Consider the following 15,347-nt stretch of genomic DNA (forward strand, 5'->3'; position numbering starts at 1 on the left):
AAAAAAAATTTATTTTGCTTTCCCTTAGAGAGAGAGGGAAAGGGCTCAGCACAAGAAAGAAAGAAAAAGAAAAAAGTTCCAGCCCCAAGGCTAAGGGGCTTGGGGTTTTTATGAGGGAAAAAAGGAAGAAAAAAGTGGTTGTTGCCAGCTGATAGCAGAAAATGGCTATGAAATGTCCGTGTCTGTTTCTCCCTTTTTTTTCCTTCTCTGTGAAGCTGGCTTATCAGGGTCCTTGGAATCAGAGCTGGGATGGGGAGCTCACACCACTGCTGGCTGCTCCAGTCTCTTCAAGGCTGTTAAACTCTCAAATAAGACAATTTAAGCCACAGGTGGTTAATCAAACAAAGGGGCAGTTGTGCTGCTGTGATCTTTCTCTTCAAAGGGGCAATGTGCTGGGAGTTTTCTCCTTTTTCTCCTGTTAGATAGTTTATTAGCAAGGCCATCCTATCACTTAGGAGGTAACATTTCAGCTGAGATGGCATTGAACAAGTTCTCTAAACTTGTGCCTTTTGTTCAAATTCAGTTCAAAATGTTAAGTCAAAATCGTCACCAACTGAAGCACCAAAAAGTTGAGCCTTTGAACTTCTTAGCAAATTACAATTATTACAAAGGTGCAAACAGAAAGACATTGAAATGCATTCCTATGGAGCAACAGAACTGAAAAAAAAATGAGTTTAATGAACTTTTGAAATTCTATAACTGCACCTTTTTTGTCTTCTAGACACGGGGTCTCACTATGTTGTCCAGGCCAGTCTCAAAATGCTGCGTTCGAGCAACCTCCTGCCTCAACCTTCCAAGTAGCTGGGACTACAGGCGCGTGCGACCGCGCTCAGTTGCACTTAAAATATCTCGACTTGCAAGACAAAACTATTTTCATAGTATATCCAGCTTTGACAGGATGAATTTACATTCCGAATCCAAATATTAAAAAATCAAGAAGGGCCACGATTTTGCAGCATCTAAATTTGGTGAAGCATTGAAAGAAAACTGAGCGCCTCTACCACCCCAGGGGTCTGCAGGGGCTGCAGCTATGTGCCGCCGGGCCTCAGATCCCTTCCGGTCATTTTCGGGTCTCTTCCGGTTCTTACCACGCGGGGCGCAGGCAGCCCGCCCTCCCGGCATCCCCTGCGGCAGCCGCAGGGTGCGTATGATAAACACCACCCCCGTCAGGCGCGCGTGCGCATACATCGGCATTTCAAGCTACCGACGCGACTGCGCGCGCGCGCGGATCCCCAACGCGGGACCCCGCGCTCATGCGCTCAGCCAGTGGACACGCTCAGCATCCCCAGGCCTCCGAGCTCGGTGACCTGGAGGCCCGTGGCCAGCCGGCGGAGGGCGGGCGGAGGCGGGGCCCGGGAAGGAGGGCGGGGCCCGCGGCGGGCTGGCGGGCGGGCCGAGTCGGGAGGGCCGGGCCACGGGCGGCGGCGGCGCTGGAGTCGGCGCTGGCGCGGGTGCGGGCGCCATGGAGGCCGAGCGGGAGCCGCAGAGCCCGCCTGCGGAGCGCAGCAGCGCGGGCCGGACGCTGGAGGAGGGCGCGCGGACCCTGGCCGAGTTCGCGGCGCTGCACGGCCCGGCGCTACGCGCCTCGGGGGTCCCCGAGCGGTACTGGGGCCGCCTCCTGCACAAGCTGGAGCACGAGGTGCGGGCAAGGGTGGGCGCAGGGCGGACACGTGCGGCTGCGGGCGGCAGGGCGTCTGCGGCGCGGGGAGGCGAGCACGGGTCTGCCGGCGGGAGGTGAGGCTGGGGATGCATGCGGACGCCGTGATAAGCGACTGGGACTTTGCGTCCTTGGCAAAAAGAAAAAGGGAGCGGTTTGGAGTTTGGCGCCGAAGAGTTTCTGCGCGAGAGCGGTACCTGTGGCCCTGTCCTGCCAGGGCCTGAGGCCGGGGCTGCGGTGGGAACTTGGCTCCTAGTGTGTACCAGCCCCTGAGCTAAGCCCACACATCCCAGCCCGGCAACAACCCTGTAAGGAGTTAGATTCATCACCCCATTTTACAGTTGTGAAAACTGAGGCTCAGGGACTCTCCCAAGGTCTGTCAGACTTCACAACCAGGTTTCTTTTTTTTTTTTTTTAGACAGAGTCTGGCTCTGTCCCTCCCACCCCCCGTAGAGTGCAGTAGCATCATCATAGCTCACTGCAACCTCAAACTCCTGGGCTCCAGCGATCCTCCTGCCTCAGCCTCCTGAGTAGCTGGGACTACAGGTGTGTGCCACGATGCCTGGCTAATTTTTCTATTTTTTTTGTAGAGAGGAGGTCTTGGTCTTGCTCAAACTCCTGAACTCAAGGGGTCCTCCTGCCTTGGCCTCCCAGGGTGCTAGGATTATAGGTGTGAGCCACCACAGCTGGCCACAACCAGGTTTCTTTCAGCTGCTGCCTCCCCCCAGGGACAATAGGAGCCTCATGAATTTGTGTAGCTTTAACCATTTGGTTCATAGAATTCTGTCGTGTTTGATCATTTGGCTCGAGCCTCAGGGCCCCCTCATTTTTCAGTGTAAAGGAAACAGGCTGTGGGAGGGGTGGAGAAGGAATCTAAAGGGAAATCAAAAGGGCTCAGAGGCTTCTCGGTTCTCCCTTCTTGTGAGGACTGAGACAAGCTGGTGGCGCAGGTGATGAAGTGGAACCCCAAAGCCAAGAGGAGGATGTCCCAGCGGGAACCAGGAGCCCGAGTCTGGCTGCTGGGCGAACCCCACCCCCTCTGAGCCAGTTTCTCTCTACATGTAATCCTGCTTGTACCGGGAACCTTCCTGCTCAAAACACAGAGATACTTTAAAAAATGGAACTGTACAGTGGCACCTCCTTAAATACAGTGTGTTTATAACTGGATTTCCTTTGCCCCTAAGACTTGTGCCCTCACTTCCACCATTTCCTGAGGACTTGCCCTGGTCCCAGATGTGGGCTGGGGTGGAAGGGGACCCCAGTTTGTTCGAGAAGATAAAGGGTCCCTATGTGCTGGGTGAAAGAAGCACAATGTGGGAGTGCCCCCGCCCCCACCCGGCCAGCCTCCGAGGGCAGCAGCCCCTCACTGGGCAGGTCACTGGCCCTTCTGAGTCCCTGTCCCCATGGGGAAAGGGGATGCTGAGACTCGAGCACCTGGCTCCCACAGAGGTGGGGGTGGCACGAGGAGTAAGCTTCAGCCAGTGCCCAACCATAGAGGCCAGTCGCCACAGAGCCAGGTCCCCTCTGCCCAGGCCACCCTGGCTGCTGGTGCCCTTCTGAGGGGCAGCCTGTGTTTTCCTGTGACCCTCCCGAGCCATGACAGGCAGAGCTGAGTCACCACTGCGCCAGACATAAACCTGCAGCCATTATTCCTGAGTGCAGCCTCCTGCTGCTGTGGGCCCAGGTGTGGAGGAGGGCACACACCCTCGGAACAAGCACCTGCCACCCCGGCCAGGCCTTGCCTTAGATCAGTTCCCTCAGAAAGGATGGGGAGATTTAAAAGGATGGGTTTTTGGGGGGAGGAGAGTTTTTTTTTTGTGGGTTTCTTTTTTTTTCCAGCAGCCTGAAAAAAGGACTATTGTTTTTTGCGGGGGGAGGGGGGCATTTAAGAGCCAGGATCTTGGTGCTGTTGCCCAGGTTGGAACTCCTGGGCGCAAACAATCCTCCCACCTCAGCCTCCTGAGTAGCTAGGACTGCAAACACCACCCCACCCAGGAAATTTTTAAATTTTTTTTGTGGAGACAGGGTCTCCCTATGTCACCCAGGCTGGCCTCGAACTCTTGACCTCAAGCAATCCTCCTGCCTCAGCCTCCCAAAGTGCTGGGATTACATGAGCCACCAGGCCCGGCCAAAAGGATGTTTTAAAAATAAATGTCTACTCTTCCGCACAACTTAGCAGTCGTGAAACCATTCCCTTCTTTCATCTCCTTAGGACATCCTCCAGTCCTCCCATGAAGGGGTTGTGGTCACCCTCATTTCACAGCTTGGAGAAACCCAGCTAGGCTTGAGGCAGGCCCTCTGTCCCTCAGCCTTCCACGGTCCCCCGTAAGGTTTAGAGTGGAAGGCTGGGGATTTGGAGAGCTGGGGTGAAGCCCGGGGTGTGGATTCCAGCCCCCTGAGCCTCTCCTGGTCTCTTAAACTGGAGAAGGTGGTGGCCTCTCCAGGGCCGGGAGAACTCGAGGCTCGTCCACCAACTCCCAGGAAGCACCTGAGCCCCCTTGTCTTTGAGGTGCTCCCTGTTCTGCTGTGCTGGGTGTGGGCGCGCAGCCCTGCCTGCTCCTGGGCCTTCCCTCCGCCTGGAGTGTTTCCCGCACCAGCGCTTCGCTGGTGTTTACATCTTCCCTTCCTGGGAGCTCACGTCTCATTACGTCTCCTCACCATAGTCTTCCCGGGCCCCGGATCAATTTACCTGATACTCAGATGCCCAGGGCCTTGCTCAGCTGCTGGCTCCCAGGCAAGATCATGAGTGATTCATCCTCACACCACCGAGCTGCCCGGTCCTGCCCAACACACAGAAGCTTCCTGTGCGTGGGGGGACAGCTGGCTGGCTCCTCCCTGCCGTTTTTAATACAGGGGTGAGAAGGAGGTTTGAGGGAGGAACTAGCCTTTGCTGAGCCCTTGCTGCATGCCAGGGACTTTACAGGCACTGTTCTATTTAATTCTCAGAGAAGCGTAATGATGGTACCAAGCACTCAGAGAGCGTTTGCCGTGGTCCAGGCCCTATCTGAGCTCTTCCTGTGTGTTGATCATTTAATCCTTCCGGTAACACAGAGGTCAGCTGTTGCTCCCATCGTATGGATGAGGAAACAGGCGCAAGGTGGTTAAGTAACTCATTCAAGGTCCTGCATCTAGGAATTGGTGAAGCCAGGATTTGAACCCACATAGCCTGGCTCCAGAATCTGTCCAGAAGCCCCCCTTGCTGGCCTATGGTGGACACTGCATCAGTGGCTGGGCCTGGGGCCCCTCTGGCTCCAGAGCTTGCGAGAAGTGGCCAGTCTGTCTGCTTTACTATCTACACGCAACTTTGCCACGGAAACTCCAGGACCAAGGAAGGCCCCATCGTCCTGTCCCGCCTGGACCTAGGGCCTCTGAGAGTAGCCCTGGACATCTAGCCTTGCTTCCACCGGCCTGGGCCGCTGGCAGGGTGGCCAGAGGAGGCTTCCCTGTGGGTTGCCTCAGCTGCTCTGGCGTTGGATGGGTTCTTCTGGTTAGAGGAAAATTGGGGTGCACTCCCCAGCCCCCAAGATCCTGACTCTCCCATCCACCTCCACTGTGACTGGAGAGAACACCACCACGTACTAGCAGTCCCACCTCCAGGCGTGGTGTCCTGTGGGACGAGGCGCCTTGGCAACAGCACAGGTGATGTGACTGATGTCTCTAGGAGTCTCAGTTTCCCCACCCATAGCGGGGGCGGGTAGGTCACCGCCACAGGCCCTGCTCTTCTCGGGAGTCAGGTTTGTCTCTGAGGCCTGGCCATGGCACCTTTGGTGTCCTTAAGGAGTTGGATGGGGTCTCCTGCCCACACCCACTGCTGACCGTGCTCCGGCCCCCAGGTTTTCGACGCTGGGGAGGTGTTTGGGATAATGCAAGTGGAGGAGGCGGGCGAGGAGGAGGAGGAAGAGGAGGCGAGGAAGAAGCAGCCTAACCCGGGCCGTGAGCTGTGCTACAAGGTCATCGTGACCAGGGAGAGCGGGCTCCAGGCGGCTGACCCCAACAGGTAGGAGCTGGGGCTGCCACCAGTCACTTACTCCCAGGGCCTGTTTTCCTTTTAGAGAGGTTTTATAGCGAGATCATCACTGCCGGGGGGAAGCAGTAACCACAGACGCTCATGTACTTCCTGTGTGCCAAGCACCGTGGCTGGACTTCACCCCCGGGATGGCCTTGTGTGCACGTGTGGCCAGCTGGGTTTCCATCGAGGCCTCGGGGCAGTGTCCATGTCAACACTGGTCTCAGTCCCATGGTGGCTGGGTTGTACCCCACAGTGGTCTTGCCGTCACAGTGGTCCCACTGCGGCGTGTCATGAGTTCCGAGTTTGCTCATTAGGAAGCACACAGAGGGGAAGGGCTTGCCCGGGGTCACCCCGCTGGCCAAGGGTGCGGGTATTGGACACAGGTCAGCCTTGCTCAGAGCTCCTCCTCCGTCCCCCTGGATCTGATTCTCTGGGGTGGGGCCCGGGAGACGTGAGGGCCTGACCTTGCCCAGGGCCACGGGGTGGTTGGAGCAGAGCTGAGGCTGGAGCCGGGGTGTCCTGCCTCCAGGGGCCAAGAGGGGCCGTCCTCAGGCAGGGCAGGCCTGCAGGCCCCTCTGCTGAAGGCATTGTTGGAGCCTTGAGGAAGGTACTTCCTGGTCTCCAAGGGTTACCGGGCCCCTGTGTCCACACACAGCTCTTGGGCAGGGTCCGCTCTCTTCTGCAGAGCTGCTCCAGCCGTGCGTGGGCAGCAGTGTCCACCCGGTCCCACGCACAGCCCAGCACGTCCAGCCACACGGTCTGGCTCAGCCCACCTTCCCCCTTCGGTTCCAGACAGCGTGCCTTCGTGCTCTGCTCCGCCCGGTGCTATGCGGGCCCAGGTACAGGCGAATCAGATGCAGCGGCCACCCTGGGAGCCCAAGGTCCCTCTCAGGCCTGACAACGCACACTGCTACCAGCCAGGGTTGGGAGGGGTTAATTTTAGCTCCACCTGCTCCTGGGCCTTTTTGTCCCCAGGCCCTCGTCCACTGAGCCTTCCATGATTACCAGTCCCCAAGAAGTTCCTCCATCCTCTGTCCCCTACCGCTGCCTGTGTGTGTCCCAGCCCCCAGTGCATTTGCCCAGGGTCACCCCCAAGGGTTGGACCTCGAAGGCCTGGCTCTGCGCGCTGCATCGTGCAGTCACCAGCTCTGAGCACAGGAGCAGGAAGGAATCGCCATTTGTTTTAGGATGTGCAAACAAACACAACAGATACAAGCACAGTAAAATAAATACTGGACTTGCCGCCCAACCTAGGAACTGGAGCACTTGCTGTTCCTTTCATCTTGAAAGAATGATAGGGTCCCAGGGCCAGCGAGGGGCTGCTCTGCTTGTCGGGGACCCTGTCGTTGCTGCTCCACAGGGATCTGGGACGGTTGCTGGTCAGCCCCTGGCCTGCAGGGTGGCAGGGCGGGCATGGCCTCGGACCTGGGGTCCGTTGTGTCCGGCGGCAGCCGTGCAGCGGGCCCACCTGGGCTCGTCCAGGGAAGCCGGGGTGTGCGGGCTGCAGGCGTCTGTGTGCCGGGACTTGAAGTCTGTCCCACAGAAAGGCCTGGTGCTCCCAGGAGCCCTGGGTGTGTGTGCGCGAGCTCCATGTCGCAGCTCCTGTGCAAGCCGCCTGCCGCTGGCCTCCCGGTACATGGAGCCTTTGCTTTTGCTGAGCACCTGCTGCGTGCCAGGCCCGCAGGGGGCAGGATGGGGCACACAGGCCGGTCCTCCAGCGGCTCAGAGTCCGGAGAGGACACGCGGTGCTGGTGATGCCGCTGTCTGTTACAAGTGCTTGGCATGCAGTCAGCATGCCGCTTATCTGCTCTCGTCTGGTGCTTGCGACAAGCCGGTGGTAGGTGGTGGAGACCCCTGCTGCCCTGTTCGAGGAGAGAGCAGAACTTGCTCAGGGCCACACAGTGATCCCACCCGGGCCCGCTAGGTGCCACGACTGCTCGACTGTGGTGCTGGGGACACCAAGTCTCAGGAAAGTTGGGTGCCAGGTCCTGGCCCCCCGGCAGCCTCACGTGTGGTCTGTGCCCACAGCATCTTCCTCATCGACCACGCCTGGACGTGCCGCGTGGAGCACGCCCGCCAGCAGCTACAGCAGGTGCCAGGGCTGCTGCACCGCATGGCCAACCTGATGGGCGTCGAGTTCCACGGCGAGCTGCCCAGCGCGGACGTGGTGGCCCTGGTGCTGGAGGAGATGTGGAAGTTCAACCAGACCTACCAGCTGGCCCAGGGGGTGAGCGGGCGGCCAGGGCAGGGACAGGGGAGGGCAGACAAGGACACAGGCCAGAGGAAGCAAACTCATCTTCTCCTGTGGCCCCTGGAAACCCCCGGGTCCCTGTGGCTTCAGAGGCACACGTTACCTCTTCGCCTGGGCCAGCCAGTGCCAAGGACCCGGTGCCTGCCTGGCCTTTGCACTCACAGGGCGCAGCCCCTCTCGGACCCCTAAACTCAGGCCCAGGCGACTCGGCTGCCTCTTTCCCTGCCCCTCTGCTTCTGTCACCCTCCTGAAAGTCCTCAACAGTTCTTCGCCACACGTGGGAGAAGTTGAGTCCCTCCCGCACGTCCTCCTCACCCACCCCTGCCGGCCCCTCTAGACTCACCCCTGCGCTCCAGCCCCTCCCCACTCTTGGTCTGGGAAGAGACACATGCTTGTTTCTCATGATCTCAGCTTAGATGCCACCTCCTCCAGGGAGCCTTCCCTGACTCCAAGTCTCTCCTCCCCACTTCCACACACACACACCGCCAGATGCACCCCTGTGGTTGCTGGGCTAAGTGCTTGTCTCCGAGCACCCTTTTGCCACACGGGGTGGTGCACTGTGCTGCATGGGCCTGTGTCCTGGTCTGCAAGGAGGCCTGGGTTCGCTAAAGGGGGCGCGTGTGGGAAACCCTGCAGTCCTGGCGGGCTGGTGTGGAGGCACGAGTGGTTGGCATTGGGGTTCGTGGAAGGGAGTTCGGGTGAGTAGGCCGATGGACGAGGGTTGGCGCGTGTGCTCTGCTCACAGACAGCCGAGGAGAAGGTGCCGGTGTGGTACATCATGGATGAATTCGGCTCTCGAATCCAGCACGCGGACGTACCCAGCTTTGCCACCGCGCCCTTCTTCTACATGCCCCAGCAGGTGGCCTACACGCTGCTGTGGCCCCTGAGGGACCTGGACACGGGAGGTAAGTCCAATGCCCACCTGCCTTGGAGGATGGGCATCAGGCCCGGTTTCCTGCCGCCCACTCTGATGGGCACGCGTGTCTTGGCACAGAGGAGGTGACCCGGGACTTTGCCTATGGAGAGGCAGATCCTCTGATCCGGAGATGCGTGCTGCTGCCCTGGGCCCCCGCCGACATGCAGGACCTCAGCTCCTCCACGCCCGAGCCGCCCGCTGAACACTACCAGGTGTGACCGCCTCTGCCTCCACCTCCGACCCTGGGCCTGCTTGCTCAGTGGCTTCTGGAATATTCTCCATCCAGACACCAAGTGTTACTGAATGCCAGCTGGGTGCCAGGCCCTGAGCTGGTTACTGTGGGAGGTAGAGAAGGGTTCTGGGAGTGTCTGAGTGACAAGGGGCTCAGAGAATGAGCACGAGCTACTGTGGCCACACAGCTTGGGGACCAGCCTCAAACGCAGATCTCGGGTCCTTGAGCTGGGAATCTGTCCCCAGATCTGCCACGTTCCTACGGCAGCTTCTTGGTTCTGCTTTGTCTTCATTTTACTGAGGATGAGGAAACTGAAGCACAGAGAAGTTAAGTAACTTGCCAAAGGCCACACAGCTGATGGGAGAGCTGGGGTCCGGAACTAAGGGGACCTGATGGTGGCGGGCAGAGGCTGCCCTGCTCACGCACCAGGCGCTCACGCCCTGCCTCCGAGGGTCTGGGGAGGATCAAACACGTCAACTCGCTAGAACGGGCAGTGGTCCCGTTGGCACTTCTCAGTCCACGTCAGCAGGGATTGAACTGACCGAGCTGAAAAACTAGATGGCTCTTGGTGGTTCAGAGGCATGGGAGGCGCTTAGTAAATGTTTGTCTGCACAAGCCAGTGAGTGGCTAAGGGACAGACGCTTCCCGGCCTTGAGGTTGTTAATGGAACATGAATTAGTTAGTGCTTTTCCTCGGGAAGCTCTGCGCTGACCAGGAAGGGGAGACAGGAGGCCAAGCGTTCCTTGTTTCTCCCATGCGAGCCATCAGGGCTGGGCCTGCGGTCTGGGCCTTGGCGTTGCCTGTGTTGGCCACCTACGGCCGGGTGACAAAGAACTCCAAAACAGCAAACGTGTATCATCCCGCACAGTTTCTGTGCAGCAGGAGTTCAGGAGCGGCTCGGCTGGTGCTTCTGGCTCAGGGCCTCATGAGGTGCAGGGGTGCCCACCAGGGCTGCCTTGCCGGAGCTGTGACGGGGCCGAGGACCTGCTCCCACGCAGCACACTCGCGCCTCTCCTCAGGGCCGCCCAGGCGTCCCTGCCGTGCCGCTGACTTCTCTTGGAGCGAGTCATGCGAGACAAGCCCAGAGGAAGCTGCAGGGCCTTCGTGACCCAGTCTGGGAAGAAACACTGTCGCTTCCACTTTCTGTGTCCGTGAGAAGCAGCTTGTTAAGCCCTGCCTTTGAAGCGGGCATCAGAGAGTTTATGGACGGGTTTTAAACCGTCACACTGAGCTCAGCGCAGCCCTCGGGCTCCTCCAGGACCAAGCAGCCCCCTCCCGGGACAGGTTTGGCACCTCCGCCACCTGTGACTTGGAGGTAGCACTGATTTGAAACAATGTTTACCTTGTTCTTTTGCTACCAAACTAGGACTGTGCCTTGAGCCATGGAATCCCGGGGTGGGGGCTGCTCAGAGGCGTCGGATGCTGGGAGCCAGCGGCAGCTGCGAGGCTCTGCCTGAGGACCCCGTGTGCCCCGCGAGGCCCAACCCGACGTGCCTTCACTAAGGCCTGTTCCTAGCTCCAGTGTGTTTCCTTCTAGGCCATTCTGGAGGAGAACAAGGAGAAGCTGCCGCTTGCCATCAGCCCACCGGTGCTGCGTCCCCGTGACCACATCTTCAGGTGCGTAGCCCTTTCTCTGCGCATGCTGGGACTCGTCCTTGTCACTGTCTCCCACGCTCACCACAGTTCCCACGGCCCCAGATCAGTGCCTGGCACACAAGCGCTCAGGAAGTGAGCTACGCCCTGGCTGCGTGCAGTCTGGGCATGGTGGTGACAGAAATACCCAGGCACAGATCTTAGGATCAGAGTGCCGCGGAGAGCGAGCAGGGCTTCCTGGAGAAAGCAGATTTTAAACTCGCCCTTGAAAGTTAAAAATAGGAGCAGGCCGTGGAAATGCCAGCAGCGGGCAAGGGGCGCTCCGGGCCAAGGCGTCGGGCTGCCGCGGGGCCCCACCTGCCGTCCCCCAGGCCTGGGGGGCTCACCTCCCCGCCTCTGCCACACGGGGCTGCTCTGCTTACTGGGTACGCTGTGCTCGTTTCGTCCAGAAAACGCAGACGCACGGCCAGGCCTGCGTGCACCAGCCACTCCCAGGGGAGCCCGTGCTGGCCGTGAACGTGCCAGGCACCTAGAACAGGTGCCTGCGCTGCGGGAGAGGCCCTTCCTAGGAGTCCGCAGGTGTGGGCTGGTGAGTTACGGCAGGTCCAGGCTGGACCCCTTGCGGAAGCAGTTGCTGTGTTTTGCAGGGGAGGAAGTGAGGTGCAGAGAGCTGCGCCCATCTGGTGCAGAGCAGGACTCCGGCAGGTCCCACTGCAGCCAGGGCAGAGGCTGGCCTCTACCCACCTTCCACAAGGTCCTGGGGGTCTCCTCGCTGCTGACCCCAGCCAGTCCACCCAGGGACTCTTGCTGAGACACAGTCTGGGTGTGACCCCTGCCCAGCCACTCTCCACCTCCTCTAGGGCAGAGGCCTCACGAGGCCCACTCAGCACGTCCCTGTGAGATCAGCAGTGTCCGGCCCAACCTCTTTGGTTCTGTGTGGGAAGAAAGAACTAGCATTAAATACCCAAATGATCCTGTTTGATCCTAACGGCAAATGCAAGGCAGACCCCATGGTCCCAGCCTACAGGTGGGAGCCTGGGGGTGCAGGGTATGAGTTGCCTCAGCCCTTGGCAGGTCAGCGGAGGAGGTGGGGCCTGAGCCCAGGCTGTGCTGCATTGCCACTCGGGCCGGGGAGTCGCCGAGCCAGGGCTCCACGTGGGCCCCGCTCAGCTCAGCGCCTCCCACAGGGTCTACACGGACATGCAGCAGGTGCTCAGGGCCCTCACCCACCCGCGCTTCACCTTCACCCAGAGCGAGGCGGACGCCGACATCCTCTTCAACTTCTCCCACTTCAAGGACTACAGGTGAGGGCGCCTCCAGCCCCGCCACGCTCTCCGAGCCCCGCGCCCCCCTGTGACGGCCTTGCCTGCCTCTGCCCGCAGGAGGCTCAGCCAGGAGAGGCCGGGCGTGCTGCTGAACCAGTTCCCCTGCGAGAGCCTGCTGACCGTGAAGGACTGCCTGGCCTCCATCGCGCGCCGGGCCGGGGGCCCCGAGGGCCCCCCTTGGCTTCCCCGAACGTTCAACCTGCGCACCGAGCTGCCCCAGTTTATCAGCTACTTCCAGCAGCGGGAGCGGCGGTAAGCCCCGAGCGATGGAGACGGTCCATCATGCTCCCGCAGCCCCCGTCCCCATCTCAGCCGTGCCCAGCCTGCTCCTTAGCCAAGCGCCTGCGGTGTCCAGGCTGTGGCACAGGGACCGCGAGGACCGCAGGCTTCTCTCCAGGCCTCTGCTGGGGCTGCTGCTTCTACCAGGACACAGGTCCCTTGACTCTGACAGACGCCTCCTTACTCCCCGAGTCCTCCCTCCCAACTCTGCTGCTGGGGTCCTGGGGAGGCATTCCCTGGAAGGACAGGCCCCAGGTGCGACCCAGCCAGCCCTCTCCCCTCCCCAGGGGTGAGGACAACCACTGGATCTGCAAGCCCTGGAACCTGGCCCGCAGCCTGGACACGCACATCACCAAGAGCCTCCACAGCATCATCCGGCACCGAGAGAGCACCCCCAAGGTGGGCCCCACGGCGCCACGTGCCAGAGCGCTCAGCTGAGAGGGGGGCTCAGGTGTCAGGACCTCTGCGGATAGCGCCACGTGGTGGGGAGGCTTGGGGAGGGTCTACAGTGACTCCAGCTGGAGCTGCAGCCTGGTATCTGACGCCCCCACCCTACTCCTTCCACTGTGCTGTTGCCGTCAAGGAAGGGGCTGTGCGACAGTCCGGGCGAGTGCAGGAGACCCTCAGTTAGAAGTGTCCTGGGTGCATCTGACCTCAAAGTCCCCAGGACATACTGCACCAGCTATGACTGCCTGGCAGGAGGGGGTCACCAGGCCTGTGCAGGGAACTCCTCAGGGACATGCAGGGCATGACATCCACCTAGGCCGTGGCCACAGCAGTGGGATGTGTCCTTGGACAGAGGCGGAAGGAAATGCACTACGGGGACGGTCTCTGTGAGGGCTGCAGGCGGTGGGCGGAGTCATAGGCAAAGATGCATATTCCGTTGTCAAAACCTGAAAACTGGCGGGATTTTGGTTAAGGAAGAGACGAACATCAAGAATTTGCTGCAACCCAGACAGGGTCTGAAAAGGCAGGAGGAGGAGGGAAGCGCAGCTGTGGCTCTGCCTTGTTGGCGCTGGGTACAGGATTCCTCCGGGACAGAGGAGAGGGGCCCTCATTGCGGGCCCCAGGTGCTCGGGGTGGGCTGCACGAGCTCGAGGTGCTCTCTCTCCTGGCCCAGGGGAGGCGAGAGCCGCCGGTGAGTCCACGTCCGTGTCTTCCAGGTTGTGTCCAAGTACATTGAAAGTCCCGTCTTGTTCCTTCGAGATGACGTGGGCAAGGTCAAGTTCGACATCCGCTACATTGTGCTGCTGCGGTCGGTGAAGCCCCTGAGCTTGTTCGTGTACGACGTGTTCTGGCTGCGCTTCTCCAACCGGTAACGGGGGCCTGCGGGGTCCTGGCGTCGGGGAAGGAGCGGGGTGTGGGCGGGGGGAGGGGCAGGGCCCTGGGCCCTTTTGACTTGGGGTGAGACGCCTGGGTTGGGCTCCTCCTCCATCACCCACCCAGCGTTCTCGCGTCGGCCACGGTTATGGACATGAACGTTCTTTCTAAAATAGGCACCAATGCGTGAGAATTATCAGGACGGTTTGTGGACCCATGGGGATTTTTCCCAGTTAGCACGTCACTCCCTCCACCCCAGGTCTAAGGGGGCCCCGGGGCTGCCCACCCCCATAGATGAGGGAGCTGGCGCCCAGCCTGGGCAGCGGCAGTTCTGCCCCGAGCCCCCCAGGCAGAAAGGCTCAGTCGGTGACCTCCCTCCATGGGTGGACGAGGCCGGCTCAGGAACCCATGTGTGTCTCTGTGTCTCCTCATCCTCCAGGCCCTTCGAGCTCAATGACCTGGACGACTACGAGAAGCATTTCACGGTCATGAACTACGACCCGGATGTGGTGCTTAAGCAGGTGGGGCGTGGTGGGGTCTGGGCAGCAGGTTCGCGTGGAGGTCAGTGCAGACCCAGACCTCGCTTGCCTTCTGGGCACGCAGGCCCGTCCAGGGAGCTGCTTTCCGAGTTCAGGCTTTCACAGGCAATTATTAAAACGGCCGTGACATGCCAGGCTCGGGTGCCTGTGTCGTGTCAGGTGGGCCGTCCTGGAGCGCAGAAGTGCACTCGCTCTGTTTATGACAACGGAGTACAGGGAGGCTTCCCCGGGTCTGCAGCAGGTGGGAGGAGAGCAGGTTGTCAGCCCGAGCTTCCCGTCGGCTGCTTCAACCCGAAAGAACAGCCTGCCCCCTGCGAGCACCAGGACAGGCAGGTGTGGCGGGGCAGGGAGATGACGTGTGGCCCCACCCGGAAACAGCCAACCCTCCCCAGCCCACCAGCTGCTGGCCTGTGACCCCGCCTGCGTCCAGAATCTCCTGTCTTCCCTGAGCAGTGCCCCACGCGGTGGGCGCTCAGTGAGTCGTGGCTGCACCGTCTGGGCGCCTGGCACTCGGGCATCAGGGCAAAGCTCCTTCCAAAGTGAGGGCGGGAAGCCAGAGCCAGCCTGCCAGCACACCTGAGACAGGTGCCAAAGCCTGCACGCAAGCGTGAGGGGCCAGCAGTGGGGACAGGAAGAGGGAAAGGAGAGATAGGTCACTGGGTTCAGTGTCCCAAAGTCCTCTGACCCGCTGGCTGGTTAACAAGCGTTTCAGGCAAACAGAGCGTGGAGTGCCCACCTACCCCGTCCCGCCTGACACCAGGCTCGTGGGGGCCAGGAAGGCCCCACACCCCTGCCCTCTCCGCAATGTGCGATTGGCATTTCTAGTCGCATCTTGATTCTTTTCAGCACGAGTATGTCTCAGAACAATCTGAACTGTTATTTGGCCTGTTTAGGTTTCTATGTAAACATTGTCTTATTGGACTTCTGCAGCTTTTTTCTGAGTGCCACGTTTATCTTCATCGATGTTGCTAAGTAGAGCTGCAGGTCGTTCGTGCGTTATTCCTAGTTTTTCTCTGTTCATACACCTGCTGCCTCAAACAGCCTTGTGGCGAGGTGGGGGGGTGGGGGCGGCGGGGCTTGCCGTGCCCGAGCTGAGAGGTCCCCAGAGGACTTGCAGAAAGGGCCCTGTGGCATCGCAGTGGCTGTGCCCACGCACGCTCCCCGGCGTGGGCTGAGTAGTCCTGTTGCCATTTTTTTTTTTGAGACAGAGTCTCACTGTGTTGCCC

The 15,347-nt window shown here is 60.2% G+C and overlaps 1 protein-coding gene across 1 annotated transcript in view; it reads left to right on the forward strand.

Moving 5' to 3' along the window:
* Positions 1-1,396: 1,396 nt before the first annotated feature.
* Positions 1,397-15,347, forward strand: part of TTLL12 (tubulin tyrosine ligase-like family member 12) — a 27,336-nt gene continuing 13,385 nt past the window's right edge. Inside the window, exons 1-11 of the mRNA XM_012638163.1 lie at positions 1,397-1,639; positions 5,491-5,654; positions 7,695-7,893; positions 8,663-8,822; positions 8,912-9,045; positions 10,603-10,682; positions 11,846-11,962; positions 12,041-12,235; positions 12,550-12,661; positions 13,426-13,577; positions 14,022-14,103. Of these exons, the coding sequence (XP_012493617.1) occupies positions 1,463-1,639; positions 5,491-5,654; positions 7,695-7,893; positions 8,663-8,822; positions 8,912-9,045; positions 10,603-10,682; positions 11,846-11,962; positions 12,041-12,235; positions 12,550-12,661; positions 13,426-13,577; positions 14,022-14,103 (1,572 nt within the window). The 5' untranslated portion in view covers positions 1,397-1,462. The remainder of the gene's footprint in view (positions 1,640-5,490; positions 5,655-7,694; positions 7,894-8,662; positions 8,823-8,911; positions 9,046-10,602; positions 10,683-11,845; positions 11,963-12,040; positions 12,236-12,549; positions 12,662-13,425; positions 13,578-14,021; positions 14,104-15,347) is intronic.

This window comes from Propithecus coquereli, unplaced genomic scaffold (assembly GCF_000956105.1).
Source record: "Propithecus coquereli isolate 6110/MARCELLA unplaced genomic scaffold, Pcoq_1.0 Scaffold126, whole genome shotgun sequence".
NCBI classification, from domain to species: Eukaryota; Metazoa; Chordata; class Mammalia; order Primates; family Indriidae; genus Propithecus; species Propithecus coquereli.